Source organism: Rhinatrema bivittatum, chromosome 12 (assembly GCF_901001135.1).
Source record: "Rhinatrema bivittatum chromosome 12, aRhiBiv1.1, whole genome shotgun sequence".
In the NCBI taxonomy this organism is placed as follows: domain Eukaryota; kingdom Metazoa; phylum Chordata; class Amphibia; order Gymnophiona; family Rhinatrematidae; genus Rhinatrema; species Rhinatrema bivittatum.
In genome coordinates, this window is record NC_042626.1 from 2,236,115 (window position 1) to 2,257,335 (window position 21,221).

The 21,221-nt window shown below is 45.7% G+C and overlaps 1 protein-coding gene across 1 annotated transcript in view; it reads left to right on the forward strand.

Moving 5' to 3' along the window:
• The window catches only part of LOC115073877 (acidic mammalian chitinase-like), a 42,200-nt gene extending 20,979 nt beyond the window's left edge, over positions 1-21,221 (forward strand). The window contains exons 4-12 of the mRNA XM_029572794.1: positions 4,582-4,783; positions 7,136-7,192; positions 7,316-7,481; positions 9,507-9,631; positions 10,431-10,554; positions 10,644-10,826; positions 10,999-11,115; positions 15,378-15,507; positions 20,880-21,221. Of these exons, the coding sequence (XP_029428654.1) occupies positions 4,582-4,783; positions 7,136-7,192; positions 7,316-7,481; positions 9,507-9,631; positions 10,431-10,554; positions 10,644-10,826; positions 10,999-11,115; positions 15,378-15,507; positions 20,880-21,151 (1,376 nt within the window). The 3' untranslated portion in view covers positions 21,152-21,221. The remainder of the gene's footprint in view (positions 1-4,581; positions 4,784-7,135; positions 7,193-7,315; positions 7,482-9,506; positions 9,632-10,430; positions 10,555-10,643; positions 10,827-10,998; positions 11,116-15,377; positions 15,508-20,879) is intronic.

Below are 21,221 nucleotides of genomic sequence, written 5' to 3' on the forward strand. Positions count from 1 at the left end.
ACCAGGCTACTGGTTTTACTCAACGCATAATTAAGCTCTGGAATTCATTGCCAAAGGATGTGGTGAAAGTAGTTAGCATAGCTGGGTTTAAAAATGGTTTGGACAAGTTCCTGAGGAAAAGTCCATAAAGCATTATTAAGCTGGAGTTGGGGAAATCCCCTGCTGCTTATCTCTGGGATAAGCAGCATGGGATCTATTGACCTTTTGAGATCCTGCCAGGTTCCTGCTGTTGGAAACAGGATACTGGGCTTGATGGACCCTCGGTCTAGCCCCCTTATGTCAGCTCTTATCTTCTCATGTATGCTGTGTCTCTGAAATTTACTTCTGGAATTATTAGGATTTAATTTCCCAGTTTTCCCAGTTGATGCCAGGACAGTGACACCCAGCACAATTGGCATTATTTCTGGATCTCTGCCACATTTCCTTGGTCTCTGATTGCAGTTCTTGATACTTAACATAAGAAATGCAATGCTGGGTCAGACCACTGGTCCATCGAGCCCGGCATCTTCTCTCCCACAGTGGCCAGCACTTCCCAATAGGAAAGTCAGTTTCATGTTACTCCCCCTGACAAGGAAGAGTGGAGAAACCAAAGTCTGTCTGGCTAGGAATTATTCCTGGACCTCTCCTCTCCTCCAGAAACCCGGGCAAACCTTAGCTTGATTGTGCATTGCGTGGAAATCTCCTTCCTGTCAGTTTCATGGAGTGGCCTAGTGCTATTTGGCATGTAAATACTTTCCTAAACCTCTATCACGTCCCCTCTCCAGGCTGCAGAGGCTCTAATCTCCATCCCCTTTATCGTTTCTGCTCCCTTCCCTGTACCTTTTCTAGTTCTGCTATCTCGCTTTTCAGGTCTGGCCACCAGGCTTGCACACATTATTCCCAGGTATGGCTGGATCATGGGCGTTCTGATAGTCTCAGTTTTATTCTCTCTTCCTTTCCAAAGAATTCCTAACATTGGCTTTGCTTTTTCGACCGCCGCACACTGAGCTGAAGATTTCAAGGTATTGTGCACAAGGACTCCAAGGACCTTTTCCAGGGTGGAGACTCCTAACATGGAGCATCGTGTACCTGCAATTGGGATTATTCTCCTTCCATGCATCCCCTTGCCCAGTTCTCTAATTTGATCACCTCGCTCATTGCTGCTTTTCTAGATCATTTATGAATAAGTGAAACAAACTGATCCCAGTAGAGATCTCTGGGGCACTTCAGTATTCACGCTTCCCTGAGAAGGATGACTCTGTTTCCCATCTTTCAACCACTTTCCAAAGCACATACTGGGAAGTTTATATTTCCACTCACCCTGAGATTATGGAGAATTGGAGCGAGGGGAGACGTCTTTCTCTCACACACTCACAAGCTCATTCTCAGCCACACACTGACTCTTCTCATTCTTCCACACAATGTCCACCCACACACTAACACACATGCATGCGACACACACTCTTCTCCGTCACTCCCATGCTCATTCAGTCTCCTTTCTCTCTCTCACACACTGTCTCTCTCATTCTTCCACACAATGTCCACCCACACACTAACACACATGCATGCGACACACACTCTTCTCCGTCACTCCCATGCTCATTCAGTCTCCTTTCTCTCTCTCTCTCACACACTCTGTCTCTCTCATTCTTCCACACAATGTCCACACACACACACTCTTCTCTGTCACTCCCATGCTCATTCAGTCTCCTTTCTCTCTCTCACACAGTCTCTCTCATTCTTCCACACAATGTCCACCCACACACTAACACACATGCATGCGACACACACTCTTCTCCGTCACTCCCATGCTCATTCAGTCTCCTTTCTCTCTCTCTCTCACACACTCTGTCTCTCTCATTCTTCCACACAATGTCCACCCACACACACTCTTCTCCGTCACTCCCATGCTCATTCAGTCTCCTTTCTCTCTCTCACACACTGTCTCTCTCATTCTTCCACACAATGTCCACCCACACACTAACACACATGCATGCGACACACACTCTTCTCCGTCACTCCCATGCTCATTCAGTCTCCTTTCTCTCTCTCTCTCACACACTGTTTCTCTCATTCTTCCACACAATGTCCACCCACACACACTCTTCTCCGTCACTCCCATGCTCATTCAGTCTCCTTTCTCTCTCTCACACACTCTGTCTCTCTCATTCTTCCACACAATGTCCACCCACACACACTCTTCTCCGTCACTCCCATGCTTATTCAGTCTCCTTTCTCTCTCTCACACACTGTCTCTCTCATTCTTCCACACAATGTCCACCCACACACTAACACACATGCATGTGACACACACTCTTCTCCGTCACTCCCATGCTCATTTAGTCTCCTTTCTCTCTCTCACACACACTCTGTCTCTCTCATTCTCTTGTGGGGGCAACACAAACAATAGATGCCAAGAAATGTCCGTTAATCTTTGTAGTGGATTAACAAGTCTCTAAATAAAGCATCTTAACAGACATTCCTTGGCGTCTATTGTTTGTGTTGCCCCCATGGCTTTTTTAGATCGCCTACCTCCCTGTTTTATCAACTCTCTCATTGTCTCTCCTTACCTCAGCCCACCAGCAAGAACAGCCTCCTCCTAATCCATCTCCAGCTGCTCTGGGCCAGGGATCTCCTTCACTTTCCTTCCCTATGTGGGGCCTTCCATCGCGGGAGGGTCTCCTTTTTCCTGCTGCTCAGTGCGTGGCCCACAGAACCTCTGCTTCCAGGCCTGCCTTGGCAGTAGCACCCGGAGTTTTCCTTTATAATTCCGGAGAGTTCCCCGAGTCACTGCCTCCTATCCTATGACTGCTTAATTTCTTCAGGAGTCTCCTATTTGGGACTTTATCAAATGCTTTCCGAAAATCCAGATGTTTATTTACAGCTTCAAAGAATTCTAATAGCTTGGTAAGGCAGGACTTCACTTTGCTAAAACCATGTTGGCGGTTTCCCCATTAAGCCCAGTAATTCTGTTAGTAGTGATACATTTAAGGCAAATGGAGAAAATATTTTTTTTGCTCAGCACATAATTAAGCTCTGGAATTTGTTTCCAGAGGATGTGGTGAAAGCTGTTAGTGTAGATGGGACAAGTTCCTGCAAGAAAAGTCCATAAATCATTAAGGTGAACTTGGGGAAGTCCTGGGATAAGCAGCATGGGAACTGTTGATCTTTTGGGATCCCGCCAGGTACTTGTGACCTGGATTGGCCACTATTGGAAACAGGATACCAGGCTTGATGGATCCTTGGACTGACCCAGTGTTGCAAGTCTTAGGTTCTGCCAAGGATTGTCTCTTTCTTCATATATTCTATAGAGCAGTCACTTGGTACTGACACATCTATCACTGATTTTGTTCTTGTGTTTTTAACGTTCTCAGAATGTCCAGTTTTCTTGCATCAAGTTTTGGAATGGGATTGTCCCAGGGGATCACATTTCTCTCAGGGTTGTGATCCCAGTATTCTCTGGTTCTGTGAGGTTTTGTAAAGTTTGCAGTTTCCGGTGTCACTTTATTATTCCCTTCTGTATCCTCAGCATGTCACACTAACAGTCTCTAGGTCTGAGGTACAGAATCAGCATTTCTTGGCGTCACCATGCTTTTTCTATGAAATGGGACTGTCCCAGGGGATCACAATTCTCTCAGGGTTGTGATCCCAGTATTCTCTGGTTCTGTGAGGTTTTGTAAAGTTTGCAGTTTTAGGTGTCACTTTATTATTCCCTTCTGTATCCTCAGCATGTCACACTAACAGTCTCTAGGTCTGAGGTACAGAATCAGCATTTCTTGGCGTCACCATGCTTTTTCTATGAAATGGGACTGTCCCAGGGGATCACAATTCTCTCAGGGTTGTGATCCCAGTATTCTCTGGTTCTGTAAGGTTTTGTAAAGTTTGCAGTTTTGGGTGTCACTTTATTATTCCCTTCTGTATCCTCAGCATGTCACACTAACAGTCTCTAGGTCTGAGGTACAGAATCAGCATTTCTTGGCGTCACCATGCTTTTTCTATGAAATGGGACTGTCCCAGGGGATCACAATTCTCTCAGGGTTGTGATCCCAGTATTCTCTGGTTCTGTGAGGTTTTGTAAAGTTTGCAGTTTTGGGTGTCACTTTATTATTCCCTTCTGTATCCTCAGCATGTCACACTAACAGTCTCTAGGTCTGCGGTACAGAATCAGCATTTCTTGGCGTCACCATGCTTTTTCTATGCAGGCTATGAACCATCTTACCCATAGTCCACTGTCTCTCGTCTTTAGGTCTGAGCTCTTCCTGGGTCAGGATTTCATCTCCGTCTGATTCTGGAAATAACTCTTTCTATTTCCCACTTTATCTCTGCTTTTCCCAATTGGTTTTCCTTGTTTGCTGGTCTGATTTTTTTGTTTTGTTTTGTTTTTCTTCTGCAAATTCTGTCACCTGCTGGTAAATTCTCATTCAATTGTTCAAGCTTAAGGCTGGAGAGTGATTTTAGTCATTCATTTTCATACTTCTGCACTTTCTGAATATTTGGGTATGGCTGGAGTTAGAGCTGAGCGGCGAGAATGTCCCTCTCTATCTCCTTATGATGGGCAATTGACTTAACTAATTGACCTTAGGCTCTGCTCTTCCCTACCAGGCTCTACACTGAAGCTTGTCTGTTACTTCACAAATTGGGCTCAGTATAGACCAGAACCAGCCAAATATATGCCAGCAAACGTGGACCCGAACCTGTGCACCCACCTGATGTATGCTTTCGCCACCATGAACGACCACAAGATCGCACCCTATGAGTGGAACGATGATGTCCTCTACAAGCAGATTAATGACCTAAAAAAGCAGTCAGTAGCCTTCAGTGACTAAATTGGCTAATTTTTTGTAACCCATGTATAGCTAAATCTGCATGACCGAACTCCAGATTAAGCTTGAGAATTTCCAGGTGTCCCCAGTGCATGGGCAGACCCCAGGCAGGATGTAACTTTCTGCAGGAACATTCACCCCCTGCAGCTCTGTCTTCTCCCCTGCTTGCCCGTAAAATCTGGTTTAAACTGGCGTTGGTGCACATAAATCCTTGTGAAAATCTCCCCCTTGGAAAGTCGTATACTGTGCTTTCTACTGTCAGATATTTTGGGTGATTTCTAACCAGGCTGCAGCAGTTGTGCAATGACTGTTAACCATTTTCTTCCAGCTCGTAATTCCTTTTTCTTAGGGCCGTCCCAATGGCTAAAGAGCCAGTACGGGTGAGGGGGTCTTGTGAGTTCACAGCCCTACGAAACATGAGCTTAAGAAATATTCCCGTGAAGTCCCCTGCTTCTGCTGGAAGCCCGCAGTGGTTAGGGGTGGCTGCCCCTCCACCTTACAGTAACGTTGAGCCTTTGGAGCTGTGGAAGGGGCCATGGGGTGAAATCCCAGCAGCGAGACTGCTTGCTCGGCCAATCCTTGCTCATGTCCCTGAAAATGCTCACAGAGAAGTAGGGATTCAAATGATCTCGCTACCTAATTTCCTAAATGAGTTTCCCACTATTGAGCCCCTGAATTTAGGAGCTGAAAGAGTGAGCAGTGCTGGGTCCATAAATGTAGGCACCTCGAGCCTAATATTTAAAAAAAACCCTGAGCTCCTACATTCGGTGCCTAAGTTTTCAGATGAAAATTCACACAAATTTAGAAGCCTAAAAGTTAGCGCCATGCATTGAGGCCTGGATTTAGGCTCCTAACACCACCCCTGTGGCCACTTTCTGGGCTCCTACATTTAGGGACTCAGCCATAGAAGATTTTCAGAAGGGTCAATGTAGGAGCCTAAATCCTTTGAAAATTGACCTCCTTGTTAGGTTCCTAAGCTAAGAGAATTTTTATCCTAAAACCGAGAATGTGCCTTTCGTTAGAGTCCTAAAATGTAGGAACTGAAGTCCGTCTTAGAAAACTGATCTGTGACTGAGGTAAGGAAGCAGGTGAGACGCCTGCCTGGCACCACTAAACCTCTTTGCACTTCTGTTCACTTTTCCTCCTATTGTTGCAGGAGAGCTAAGAGGGTGGAGTTGACTGTGGCAAGAGCCAGGGTTGGTGCTTCCATTAGGAAAATAGGCGGGGGCGGCAAAATCCTGCCAGTACAAGGCCGAGGAGAGCTGTGCCAGAGCCAGTACCACCAACGAGGGGAGCCCAGTGCTGGAGCCACTGCCCCTCTCCATCATATGTGCTAGAGCCACTGCCCCTCCCCCCCTTATGAGGGAGCATTGTGCTGGAGCCACTGCCCCTCTCCATCGTATGTGCTGAAGCCACTGCCCCTCTCCATCGTATGTGCTAGAGTCACTGCCCCTCCCCCCTTATGAGGGAGCATTGTGCTTGAGCCACTGCCCCTCTCCATCGTATGTGCTGAAGCCACTGCCCCTCTCCATCGTATGTGCTAGAGCCACTGCCCCTCCCCCCTTATGAGGAAGCATTGTGCTGGAGCCACTGCCCCTCTCCATCGTATGTGCTGAAGCCACTGCCCCTCTCCATCGTATGTGCTAGAGCCACTGCCCCTCCCCCCTTATGAGGGAGCATTGTGCTTGAGCCACTGCCCCTCTCCATCATATGTGCTGAAGCCACTGCCCCTCTCCATTGTATGTGCTAGAGCCACTGCCCCTCCCCCCTTATGAGGGAGCATTGTGCTTGAGCCACTGCCCCTCTCCATCGTATGTGCTAGAGCCACTGCCCCCCCCCCTCTTATGAGGGAGCATTGTGCTGAAGCCACTGCCCCTCTCCATCATAAGTGCTAGAGCCACTGCCCCTCCCCCCCTTATGAGGAAGCATTGTGCTGGAGCCACTGCCCCTCTCCATTGTATGTGCTAGAGCCACTGCCCCTCCCCCCTTATGAGGGAGCATTGTGCTGGAGCCACTGCCCCTCTCCATCGTATGTGCTGGAGCCACTGCCCCTCTCCATCGTATGTGCTGGGGCCACTGCCACCAGAAGGCGGGTGAGGTGTATTGGAGCCACTGTTGCCCTAGGAGGGAGCGCTGTGCTGGAGGTAAGTTGGGGGCCAGGAGTGTATAACTGAAGGGTCACCTAGGGCACCTCTGGCTGGAATTTATTCTGAGGAGGCAGCAGAATAAACCTGCAGGACCGAACGTGCTCTACTAGCAATAAAAGACTTTCCAGCTTGGTTCATATCTTGCTAAAGACTGCAGTTTACGCAGAACTGTTTTCTCTCTCACAGAAACAAACAGCTGCTGACACTGCTGGCCATTGGAGGATGGAACTTCGGCACTGCCAAGTAAGAGTTTTCCTTAAATTAATGCTGAGGACGATCCCAGGGAGGGGGGAGGCTGGCGAGCAGATGCTGCTTGTGACTGCCTCGCTATGCGAGCTCTCAGTAACTGTCCAGGATCTTCTTCAGGTTCACTGCTATGGTTTCCAGTGCTGCTACGCGCAAAATCTTTATTGACTCGGTGATTGAATACCTACGGAAGTACGAGTTTGATGGGATTGACCTGGACTTTGAATACCCGGGATCGAGAGGAAGCCCCCCTGAGGATAAGCAGCGCTTCACCACCTTAACTGAGGTGAGGACGCAGAACATATCTAGAAGATGTGAGAGTGGAGCCATGAGGCCCTCTTCTTGTGCTATAAAGGAGGTCGTTTCCTACAGATTGAGACCAACAGAATCATCCAGGTTCATGCAGAGTTGATCTTATTGATCTCTTACACAATAAGCGTGTTATCATACAGCAGCTGCACACGCATTTGGTAGAAGTTCAGGGCATGTGTTTAGGAGCGAAGCTGGGGTCTTCATACCTTCTCAATCTTTCATACAGGCCTAGGACCTGAGAGGAGCAGTGGGGACACTCACGTTTCGGTGATGCCCAGAATAAGGGAAAGGCAGTCTATAAGACTGCTAAATAAGGAAGGGGGTAGATTCAGGAAATCTTCTCTCATGGAAAGGGTGGTGGATGCATGGAATCGCCTCCCAGAATGGGTGGTGAAGACGCTTCCAGAAAGCCCAGGAGAAGATGGGCCTTGGTTGCACACAGGTGATCAGGCAGCGGAAGCAACACCAGTATCGTTTATTCCCTTTCCAGATTGCTTTTCTAGCAAATGTGCAGAAAGATTCTGATTTACAGTATTCAGTACTGGTAAAGTAATGAGCATGACAAGAAAAAAACAGCAGCAAGCTAAACCCAAACATTTCAGTATAAATAAAAGTAAGATACATATGAAAACAGCCAGCAAAAGATAACCAACACCAATGACTGGAAAGCAATGAAGAGATTCAGTTTACTAATGGCCAGTTTATCAGATCTGTGCAGATTAATTGTAGGGGAAGGGCTGGGAAAATAAACAGGCACTCCACTTATCTGCTGTAATTGGAAGATTGAAATGGATTTATTACCTGGAAAAACTCACTGCACTAGGAAGAGATTTCAAGGCTGGTTGAAAGTTAAAAGTAATCTGGGTTAGTTCTTCCTGAGACTAGAGGTTTGTCAGCGGGCATCTATCTGTGATATAATGATTTGCACAGCCTCGTGCTCCTTCTGGGGCACATATTAGTGATTAGGATTGGGAGGGGGAGGGAATGTTTAAACTTTGAAAACAGTCTTGTGGAAAGTAAATCTCAATTTTGAAATGCGGAGGGAACCGAAGATGTAACAGACTATAACCCTCTTTGGCTACTTAATTGTGTATTGTAATTATACGCATCCTTGCATTTTGTTATATTTCTTGTCATTGAATGAAATATTAATTATTAAAAATAGAAAGAAATGTAGATCCTTAGGATAAGAAATGGATTCATAAAATAATCTGACTTGGCTGGGAAGTGGAAAAGCGTAAGCAGCTGAAGACATTCATTCTTTCTGCCTGTGGTAAGGAGCAAGGCGCTCATTTCAGTCTAAGCTCCTGCCCTGGTTCCTAAGGCATAAGAAGGCTAGAGACAGGGAACATCCCCAGCAAATCTTAAAATGGACACGGCCTATGACTGGCAGCCACAGGACAGAGGGAAAGCCAGGGCAGGTCCATCGAGCTGCAAGCCATGTCGATGCAGCAGGTGGTGATAGTGAGGCACCATCCAGAAAGGCCATAGGGATATAGGGGGTTGGACACGGCCTATGACTGGCAGCCACAGGACAGAGGGAAAGCCAGGACAGGTCCATCGAGCTGCAGGCCATGTCGATGCAGCAGGTGGTGATAGTGAGGCACCATCCAGAAAGGCCATAGGGATATAGGGGGTTGGACACGGCCTATGACTGGCAGCCACAGGACAGAGGGAAAGCCAGGACAGGTCCATCGAGCTGCAGGCCATGTCGATGCAGCAGGTGGTGATAGTGAGGCACCATCCAGAAAGGCCATAGGGATATAGGGGGTTGGACACGGTCAGCAGTCCTGCTAGCCTTTGTGGTTCAGCGCAGGAAGAGAAGGGTGCTGGGGGGGTTTAGCATGCTCATCTACCCAAGATGATGGCATTCATCCTATAAGCGGTCATACTGGGATATATCTTTGAAGCATGGACAGGAATAACCTCTGTAAGATTTGTTAAGGTTCTGAAACCTGGTGTCTAGGCTCCTGCACATCGACTGTCTTCCCTTTTCCAGGAGATGTTAGCTGCATTCGAGGCAGAAGCTAAAACCACTGGACGCTCAAGACTTTTGGTTACAGCTGCAGTGTCTGCCGGCAAAGGGACAATCGATGCTGGGTATGAAATTGCAAAGATTGGAAAGTAAGTACAGAGACTCTGTAATGCAGTGAGCACTGGGATCTCCCATTTCTGAAATATTTATACCAACGCCAGGAGACGCCTGAGCATGCCGTTGTGCTCTTAGGTGCCTGACACTCTGCCGGCATGGGATTTCCACTGGTGGAATTGCTTCTCCCCATGTTTCTTCTGGTGCTAGTTCTGGCACTGCGTTGCTTCCTTGGGTGGTGGGTGACCGCCATTCTATATAAAATGGATCCAATACGCCTGTACAGAAACATAAAGACCATAGGCCCTTCCACATCTCCTGCGCAGTTGTACAGAGGTCCTCTCTGCTTGTCCCAGGTTTTATTGCATTCTCATACTGTCCTCATCTCCACCACCTCTATAGGGAGGCCGTTCCATGCATCTGCCACTCCTTTTGTAAAGAAATAATTACTCCCGAGTCCCCCTCAGCCCATGACCCTTCATTTCCATTAAGCGAGGCTGGTCTCCTGGGTATTTTTTCCTTGGAGGTATTTCAATGTCTCTAGCCTATCTCTATTTCTTTCTTCTGGAGTTGGGGTGCAGGGTGTAGTGGCTGTGGCAATCTGAGTCCAGCTGCCATCTTGTGGTAGAATTTCATCTTCCCCATCTTTGACATCGCAATAAGCATTTTACTGATGACGTCCTCATTCTCCCGGATGCCTGTCAGCCTTTCCCGAGGGAGGGATCCTGCAGACACCTTTCAGCAGAAAAACACAGGAGTGCTGAGCTCCCTTCATCTTCTCAGGGCATTTATTTAGCGGTAACTTTGAAATTCATTGTGGCTTCTCTGTTTAAGAACGTTAGACTTCATCAGCGTGATGACCTATGACTTCCACGGAGGCTGGGACACATTCACGGGACATAACAGCCCACTTTACCAAGGATCCGCTGACAAGGGCGACTTCATCTATTTCAACAGTGTAAGGCCATGGCTAGGATTTTCTGCGATTACGCAGTTCTCTGTGTGTGGTAGTCACTGACTGGGAAGTTGTCTTTGCTGTCTCTGCAGGCGTTTGCGATGAAATACTGGAGGGATAATGGTGTCCCAGCTGAGAAGCTGCTCATGGGCTTTCCAACCTATGGAAGAACCTTTCGACTCACTACCTCCAACACAAATGTTGGTGCCCCGGCCTCTGGGGCTGGCTCTTCTGGGCCTTACACCCGGGAGGCTGGATTCTGGGCCTATTTCGAGGTAACCGTCTTTTCCAGCACTTACAGCTCGATGTTCGTGTTTTGCTGAGGTGATTCCTGAATGCAGCTTGCCTTGAGCTACCAGGGAAAAGGTGTGAGCAAAATCCAAACAAGTCAGGCTAGGGCTGTCTTTTGCTTTTTATACAAGTGTTGACAATTCCTATGTCTGGCAGATATGCACATTCTTATCAGGAGCCACAGTTCAATGGATTGATGACCAGAAGGTTCCCTATGCCTACAAGGGAAACGAGTGGGTTGGATTCGACAATATCCAGAGCTACAAGTGCAAGGTGAGTCCTTCTTTGAAACCTGCTCGTGTCATTTATATGCATAAAACCCCACCAGGGCTCAGTGCACGTGAAAGTACACGCATGCAAGCCGGTGGAAGAGGCATTGCCTACGCCCAAGTATAGAGGCGGTCTTTGTGCCCTGTGAAGAGATGGTTAAACCTTTTACGCCAGAATGCAAGTCTGTACTGGCTCAATTACCCGAGGAGTCTCAAAGCAAACTTTACAGCCTCAGCATCTCCTGCTCTGCCTGCACCATCTTCCCTTTTCTGTTCAGTTGCTAATTTTTCAGGACCCCCTTTTTAGATTTCTTTATGTTGCTCTCAGTCCTGTAGAGAATGAGATTCTGTCGCCCTTCATTGAACCACATGAGAATAATCCTAAAGTGATATGGTAATTAACTTTTCAGAGACTGCAGGTCATTTCTTCTCAAATTTGTGAGAGGAAGAGGAGGTGACTGAGATGAGCAGGCCTGGATCTGAGTGGTTGGGAGTCAGGGAGGGTCAAGGAGGAATAGAAGGAAGTACTCCAGGTCGCTTTTTTATCCTTAAAGACATCCTGCTGCCATAAAGATAAACCCTCTGGGCAGGGACTTCAGGCATCTCAGGGTTCATACTAAGGGGTGAATTTAAAAAACCCAATATAAGTGAGAATCTGGGCCGACTGTGAGCAACGCAGATTTTAAAACCCGCAAATTATGTGCGTATATACACGTACGGGAGTAAAATAAAAAGGGGAGGAATTATGTGCGTATGTACACGTACGGGAGTAAAATAAAAGGGGACGAATTACGTGCGTATGTACACGTACGGGAGTAAAATAAAAAGGGGACGAGTTACGTGCGTATGTACACGTACGGGAGTAAAATAAAAAGGGGACGAGTTACGTGCGTATGTACACGTGCGGGAGTAAAATAAAAAGGGGTCGAGTTACGTGCGTATGTACACGTGCGGGAGTAAAATAAAAAGGGGACGAGTTACGTGCGTATGTACACGTACGGGAGTAAAATAAAAAGGGGACGAGTTACGTGCGTATGTACACGTACGGGAGTAAAATAAAAAGGGGACGAATTACGTGCGTATGTACACGTATGGGAGTAAAATAAAAAGGGGACGAATTACGTGCGTATGTACACGTGCGGGAGTAAAATAAAAAGGGGACGAGTTACGTGCGTATGTACACGTGAGGGAGTAAAATAAAAAGGGGACGAGTTACGTGCGTATGTACACGTGCGGGAGTAAAATAAAAAGGGGACGAGTTACGTGCGTATGTACACGTGCGGGAGTAAAATAAAAAGGGGACGAGTTACGTGCGTATGTACACGTGCGGGAGTAAAATAAAAAGGGGACGAGTTACGTGCGTATGTACACGTGCGGGAGTAAAATAAAAAGGGGACGAGTTACGTGCGTATGTACACGTGCGGGAGTAAAATAAAAAGGGGACGAGTTACGTGCGTATGTACACATATGGGAGTAAAATAAAAAGGGGACGAGTTACGTGCGTATGTACACGTATGGGAGTAAAATAAAAAGGGGACGAATTATGTGCGTATGTACACGTATGGGAGTAAAATAAAAAGGGGACGAGTTACGTGCGTATATTCACGTACGGGAGTAAAATAAAAAGGGGACGAATTATGTGCGTATATTCACGTACGGGAGTAAAATAAAAAGGGGACGAGTTACGTGCGTATGTACACGTATGGGAGTAAAATAAAAAGGGGACGAATTATGTGCGTATATTCACGTACGGGAGTAAAATAAAAAGGGGACGAATTATGTGCGTATGTACACGTACGGGAGTAAAATAAAAAGGGGACGAATTATGTGCGTATATACATGTACGGGAGTAAAATAAAAAGGGGACGAATTGAGGCTTGTCGGGGCATTCTGGGCCGGGGCAATTTCCACGCATAAATCCGAATTTTAAATCCGGTGCCTGTAGCGCAGCAGACTGTTAGCCCTGCATGGCTACTTCTGCTCTTGATGAGGTGGAAGTCTGTTTAGGGCTAAAATGACTGGGTGAGGGGTCTGAGTGCAGGCTGCAAAGGGGTCTGGTTGACTGGGCAAACTCTTGGACTAATATGTAAAACTGGAAATGTTTTAAAGTCCACTTACCTGTGCATGTTAAAGCCAACAAAGTCCTAAGAAAGATTTGCAAAATGAGAAATTACTACTGATAATTTCCTTTTCTCTAATGAAGACAGTTTAATCCATGACCAGTGGTTTATGCAGCTCTACCAGCAGATGGAGACAGAGCAAAGCTAACATCCCGGTATATATATATATATAGTAGGGATGTGAATCGTTTTTTGACGATTTAAAATATCGTCCGATATATTTTAAATTGTCAAAAATTGTTAGGGCCACGATACAATACCAATTCCCCCGATTTATCGTCAAAAAATCGTAAATCGGGGGAAGGGGGAGGGCAGGAAAACCGGCACACTAAAACCCCCTAAAACCCACCCCCGACCCTTTAAATTAAATCCCCCACCCTCCCGAACCCCCCCCCCCAAATGCTTTAAATTACCTGGGGATCCAGCGGCGGTCTGGAACGGCGGCGGTCCGGAACGGCCCCCTCAATTGAATCGTGTTGTCTTCAGCCGGCGCCATTTTCCAAAATGGCGGCGCAAAATGGCGGCGGCCATAGACCAACACGATTCGACTGCAGGAGGTCGTTCCGGACCCCCGCTGGACTTTTGGCAAGTCTTGTGGGGATCAGGAGGCCCCCCCAAGCTGGCCAAAAGTTCATGGGGGTCCAGCGGGGGTCCGGGAGCGATTTCCTGCCGCGAATCGTTTCCGTACGGAAAATGGCGCCGGCAGGAGATCGACTGCAGGAGGTCGTTCAGCGGCGGTCCGGAACCCCCGCTGAACGAACTCCTGCAGTCGATCTCCTGCCGGCGCCATTTTCCGTACAGAAAATGGCGCCGGCCATACGCGTATGGCCGGCGCCATTTTCCGTAAGGAAAACGATTCGCGGCAGGAAATCGCTCCCGGACCCCCGCTGGACCCCCAGGAACTTTTGGCCAGCTTGGGGGGCCTCCTGACCCCCACAAGACTTGCCAAAAGTCCAGCGGGGGTCCGGAATGACCTCCTGCAGTCGAATCGTGTTGGTCTATGGCCGCCGCCATTTTGCGCCGCCATTTTGGAAAATGGCGCCGGCTGAAGACAACACGATTCAATTGCAGGAGGCTGTTCTGGACCGCCGCCGTTCCGGACCGTCGCTGGATCCCCAGGTAATTTAAAGCACAGATGCAGCTTTGATTTCCTTAAGAGAAGCGGGACACGGGAGTTGGATAAACCTGTCTTACACAAACAGTGCAGTTAGCCACCTTTGGGCAAACTCAGCTGGAGCTAAGCTAATGAAATATATTAGGGAAAAAATTAAGTAGAGCAAGAAATAAGACCGCCGCCGTTCCGGACCGCTGCTGGATCCCCAGGTAATTTAAAGCATTGGGGGGGGGGGGGGGGTTCGGGAGGGTGGGGGATTTAATTTAAAGGGTCGGGGTGGGTTTTAGGGGGTTTTAGTGTGCCGGCTCACGATTTTAACGATTTTCACGATACTTTACACACCCAAACGGCAACAATACGATTCCCTCCCCCTCCCAGCCGAAATCGATCGTTAAGACGATCGAGGACACGATTCACATCTCTAATATATAGCCCTGCACGGACATCAGCCCACCAGTATTCTCTGCAAAAGCCACTGTGGGCAAACTAACAATACCTGATTATAACCATTAACAGACAACTACTCAAGCACTCAGCAACAGGAAACATTGAGCTCAGCCAAAGAGTGTAACATCACTAATCTAGGGCCTGAAAGTGACACTTACCAGTTACCCCCGGAAGGCAGCCACTCAGGAGGACAACAGAACTACAAACCGGCAGCTAAGGGTGGGAAAGTGGATTAATCCTTCTCTTTCTCCTTCTTTTATTTATTTTTTTAAAAACAAGCAATTCCCAGTAGGAAGATGCATGTCCACTATCTGCTGGAGACAGAAAATACTGGCGAGCTAATGTCATAACCCACTGGTCGTGGATTAACCTGTTTGAATGCTGAGAAATACATTTGCTCGAGTTGACTGCTTAAAATTAGGAGCACACATATGTGCAGGAAATGTATTTTAAATCATACGCGAGCAACTGTTTGCACCATTTAAAACTCTAGTATACATGTGCTCGCATGCCCATATACACATGTATAGGTGCCCATATGCTAGTTTTAAAGTTACCGTCCCTCTGTTTATCCCCACTGTACAGGTGAAATTCTTGAAGGAACATAAATTTGGAGGTGCCATGGTTTGGGCTATTGACCTGGATGACTTCAGTGGGTTCTTTTGTGGTGAAGGAAAATATCCTTTAATAAGCCAACTGAAGGCTCTCCTTGCAGGTAATGGGGCAAAAAATCAAACATGGGATGTTGTGTCTCGAGTGTCCTCCTCACAAATAATGGGCTATAAAATGACACACAGGTTAGTGAACCCCAAATGCTCCTCTGCAAGCTCCCAAAATCATTCAGAGGTTAGCATAGCTCGAGTACCTCTCTGCATGCTCCTGAAATCACACACAGGTTAGCATAATCCAAGTACCTCACGGGACAAACATTACTTGCGTCACGGTGCACGCAGTAACAAGAAAGAAGAGAATAACGATAATCCTTATTCACGGGACATACATTACTTGCGTCACGGTGCGCGCGGTAACAAGAAAGAAGAGAATAACGATAATCCTTATTCACGGGACATACGTTACTTGCGTCACGGTGCGCGCGGTAACAAGAAAGAAGAGAATAACGATAATCCTTATTCACGGGACATACGTTACTTGCGTCACGGTGCGCGCGGTAACAAGAAAGAAGAGAATAACGATAATCCTTATTCACGGGACATACGTTACTTGCGTCACGGTGCGCGCGGTAACAAGAAGAAGAGAATAACGATAATCCTTATTCACGGGACATACGTTACTTGCGTCACGGTGCGCGCGGTAACAAGAAAGAAGAGAATAACGATAATCCTTATTCACGGGACATACGTTACTTGCGTCACGGTGCGCGCGGTAACAAGAAAGAAGAGAATAACGATAATCCTTATTCACGGGACATACGTTACTTGCGTCACGGTGCGCGCGGTAACAAGAAAGAAGAGAATAACGATAATCCTTATTCACGGGACATACGTTACTTGCGTCACGGTGCGCGCGGTAACATGCAAGAAGAGAATAACGATAATCCTTATTCACGGGACATACGTTACTTGCGTCACGGTGCGCGCGGTAACATGCAAGAAGAGAATAACGATAATCCTTATTCACGGGACATACGTTACTTGCGTCACGGTGCGCGCGGTAACAAGAAAGAAGAGAATAACGATAATCCTTATTCACGGGACATACGTTACTTGCGTCACGGTGCGCGCGGTAACAAGAAAGAAGAGAATAACGATAATCCTTATTCACAGGACATAAGTTACTTGCGTCACGGTGCGCGCGGTAACAAGAAAGAAGAGAATAACGATAATCCTTATTCACGGGACATAAGTTACTTGCGTCACGGGTGCGCGCGGTAACAAGAAAGAAGAGAATAACGATAATCCTTATTCACGGGACATACGTTACTTGCGTCACGGTGCGCGCGGTAACAAGAAAGAAGAGAATAACGATAATCCTTATTCACGGGACATACGTTACTTGCGTCACGGTGCGCGCGGGTAACAAGAAAGAAGAGAATAACGATAATCCTTATTCACGGGACATACGTTACTTGCGTCACGGTGCGCGCGGTAACAAGTAAGAAGAGAATAACGATAATCCTTATTCACGGGACATACATTACTTGCGTCACGGTGCGTGCGGTAACAAGAAAGAAGAGAATAACAATCATCCTTATTCACGGGACATACATTACTTCCATAGTAACAAACAGGGAGCCCACTTGTGAAATAAAAAGTTCTCATATCTTAGGTATATTACATTAGAAATCTGTAATTTGGAAGGGAGTTTCCAGTGTATAGATGTGCCAAAATAACCGCAGCCAGGAGAAAATTGAAGGAGTAGATGATTATTTGCAGTGGCAAGCTATATTTTGTTGGGCAGCCACCAACATAAATAAATAAATAAAATAAATACATATTTAAAGTTATTCCTTTCCTTGTACTGGAAGAAACCCCACCCAATACCCTAGAAGGACAGTGAAAGGGTCTAGTGGCAGACGTATCCTACTAAAGTGGTAAAATTCATGAAAGAATTTCAGATCTTTGTCTGTATTTTGGGACATGTATTCCTCCACAAACCTGCCAACATCAATCCTGTCCAGGAAGACCCATCTTCTTCAGTTTATCAGGCAAATAATACCAGTGGCACACAATTTCTGTCTGTTTTATTGATTGGTAAGACAAATTGAATTATCTTTATTAATTCTACAGATAATTTGTAAACAACTATTTTGTGGGATCTCATCACCAATTTCTTTCACCCATTGATTTTTCACCCTTCTTTTGAGATAAGACCTTTGCTTGGTACAAGTCTAATACCAGCTTTTCAATATCTGTGAGTTCCCTACTACGTTTTCCCAAAATCCTTTTAGGTGTACATTTCAAAATCGTCATTGTGCTCTCTCAGCTGTTAATTCAATGGATAGATAAAATCTCTCCTTCCTTGAACATCTAACAGTGTGCTTCCCGAGATTGTACTAGTTAGGGCAGTTACTTCTAGTGAAATGCTCTGGGAAGTCAGGGTTATCCCATGAAGAGGACAATGGCCGAGGAATAGAAGGTTAACTCCTTCTTATCCAGTTGTTTCTTCCAGTTATAGTTTTGCACTTTACGAATACCCATTCTCCATGGTCTAATTCTTCTAGGAACATAATAAGTGCCATACTGGGTCAGACCCTGGTCCATTCAGCTCAACATCCTGTCTCTGACAGTGACCAGTCCAGATCGCAAGTAGCCAACACATCCCATAAAGTATTTATGTATTTATTTATTTAAAAACTTTTCTATACCGTCGTTAAGTTATATACCATCGCAACGGTTTACAAATAGGTACATAGACTAAGGTAAGTAAATATAGGATATCGTACATTCTAACGGGTGCCAATAAAGTTCGGTTACAGTTTCATAAATAAAATCATTATTTGAGTAGATCTATTTCTTGTTGCTCACTCCCAGGGATAAGAATGACTTTCTGTAGTCTACCTGGCTAATATTATTTTATGGACTTTTCCTCTAGGAACTTGTCCAAATCCGCTTTAAACTCTGCTATGCTAATCACCTTGACCACGTCTTCTGGCAACAGATTGCACAGCTTGATAGTGCGGTACAAGAGGAAAACTTTTTTCTATGATTTGTTTTGAATCTGGTGGTTAGTTTTATAGAGTGTCTCCTTATTTTATTATTATTTGAAAGAGTAAATTGTCTTTTATTTACCTGTTCCACTCATGATTTTATAAAGTTCTGTCATATCCCTGTCAGTCGTCTCTTCTCCAAGCTGAAAAACCCTAACCTGTTTAATCCCTCATCATAGGGGAGCTGCTCCATCCCCTTTATCATTTTTCTTGCCCTCTATTTATCCAGCGTTTATCTTCCAGATTCTTACTCTTTAGATGTATAGCTTTTTGGTAAAGCTGAAAATTAGGAAGACCCACCCATCCCGGTCTCTAGAAGAGAACACTAAGCTTAGAGAGACTTTAGGCCTGTGCTGAGTTTAAAGCAGAAAAATTCCACCATCAGAATATAAAAGAAATACAATTCCAGGCAGGATATTCATTTTCCCAAGCCAAGAGATGGAATCTGTTTTATTTTATCCAAAAGAGGAACATAGTTTGAGAATATAATCTATTCCCATGTTTTATTCCTAAATATGTATTACTCCCTGGGACCATTTCAAGGGACATATGGTTACTTCTGACTTAGTGCTAGTACTAATTCCCAGAATTTTTGTTTTGGTTATATTTGCCTTATAACCTGAAAAGCTGCCAAATACCCCAAATTGTCTGCACACTAACTTGTAGATAGGTAATTGGATCTCCAATATATAGCATTATGTCATCTGCAAAAAGCCCAAGTTTATGCTCCATGTTAGCATCTGCCCTGCTCTTAGCTACGTGTGACTCACGCATCTATGCAAAAAGCATTGGGGATGGGGGACGGCCTTGCCTTGTCCGCCTAACTTAAATGAAAAGGTCAGAAATCTCTCCATTGACCCTGACTTGGGCCTTAGGTGCTAACACATTTTTTATAATTTCCCCCCAAATCCAAACTTTTCTAGACTATGAAATAGGTAAGGTATCCCCACTCCACACAATCAAATGCTTTCTCCCATCTATTGTCTGCTTGGCTGACTTTGGCCTCGTGTATTATAGTTCTTCTCACGTTATGGGAACCTTGCCCCTCTGTTGCAACGCTCTTTTGATTTTTGGGAATCAGCTGTGGTAAATCTTTGAGAGTATTCCCCAAGCTCTTCATTGATATCTTAACATCATTATTCAGTAAGGCTTGGAAGAGGAGCTTCGTTCCTATCCTTGGGAATAACTATAATGTTTGCCACATTGTACTGGGTATACTGGCATCTATCAGGACTTCATTAAACATCTCTGTCAAAAGCCTAAATGGAGGAAAACACTTAGTTTGTGTGTGTTTGTCTTTTTTAAAGCAGCAATGCACACAGTTTATGCATGTATTTTATAAAGTACAGCCATGAATTTTACTCATTGAATGAATGTAGCATGGGCATGTAATAAAGCTCGGTTTATGCACGGTGGCAGGTATTTTATTAGGTTGGTTGAGATAAGCACTTATCTTGCTTATAAAAATACTGACATCTGTATGTACTTCCAAGCACCAGCTCGCCGAGACCTCCACATGTTGACCCAGATCTTCACCAGCTCACCCCCACCGCACACCCAAAAACTGCAAACGAGAAGTCAGATTTAATTAACAGGTGTACAGCATGCATCCATGCGCTCTGTTTATAAAATCTGCCTGCGTGGGTGCTCACGCTTTCCAGTCCTGGCCCTGAATGCTCTGCAATGACTTCTTTCCTGCACATTGCTTGGCACACACAAAGGCCGATTTTACATGCACAAACCCCACCTTGCAGTATAACGAAGAGAGAAACCCGCAAATCTCTGCTCCCTTCTATTATTCGTGGGAATGACGATATCACAACTATTCATTAAATAAAGAAATAGCTATGACTGTCACCTTTCCAGGTTCCCACAGCATTCCCTTTATATCAGCCAAAGAGCCCTGTCTCCATCATCTCGCCCGACACAGCAAATCATTCCTTCACGGCTGGTGACAGGATAACTTTGCAGCCTATTAGAAACATCTTTTTAATTATCCTGTATTGTAGATGCAGCAAACAAAAAAATAAAAATCCTTGACGTCTAGCAATAACCATACTAAACATATTTTCAATTAAAGTTATTCCATTTTACTTTGTTTCAGACATGAAAAATCATGGAGCAAGCCTATAAAATGTGTTAAATTACCCCAACAGAATGACACTGTGCACAGTGAACATTTGTATCAATCTTTTTACTGGAATTCATTTTCTGTTTCATAAGTATGGTCCATGCATCCCTTGAAATGCACAGGAATAATCTGCAGTGTTTTAGTTTGTCCCATGGAGCTCCCTAAAACATTTGTTATCCGCCTGCTGATTCCATGGCTGTGACAGGACAGGAATTAACATGCAAAGTGCAACTGCCATGCTCTGCAGATGGCAGGAGGGTTGCTCACTCTTTTCTGTGATTGTTTTTAGGTTCAGATACAAGTTGCCCTGACAGCGTAACTCCGACTCCTCCTCCTCCTACTCTGACTCCTCCTCCAACTCTGACTCCTCCTCCACAGACTCCTCCTACTGAAGACTCTGTAGTTGACCCAAATTTTTGCAGTGGCAAACCAAATGGCTTTTACGTCAATCCTCAGAACAGCAACCGGTTTTACCTGTGTGCTCAGGACAACACCTATCCCATGAGGTGCCAGGATGGGCTGATTTTTGACACAAGCTGCACTTGTTGTAACTGGCCATGATGGAGCTTTTGGGGTATCCTACCCTGCCATCATGAGACCCCCAGCTCTAAATAAAATCCAGTGACATGCA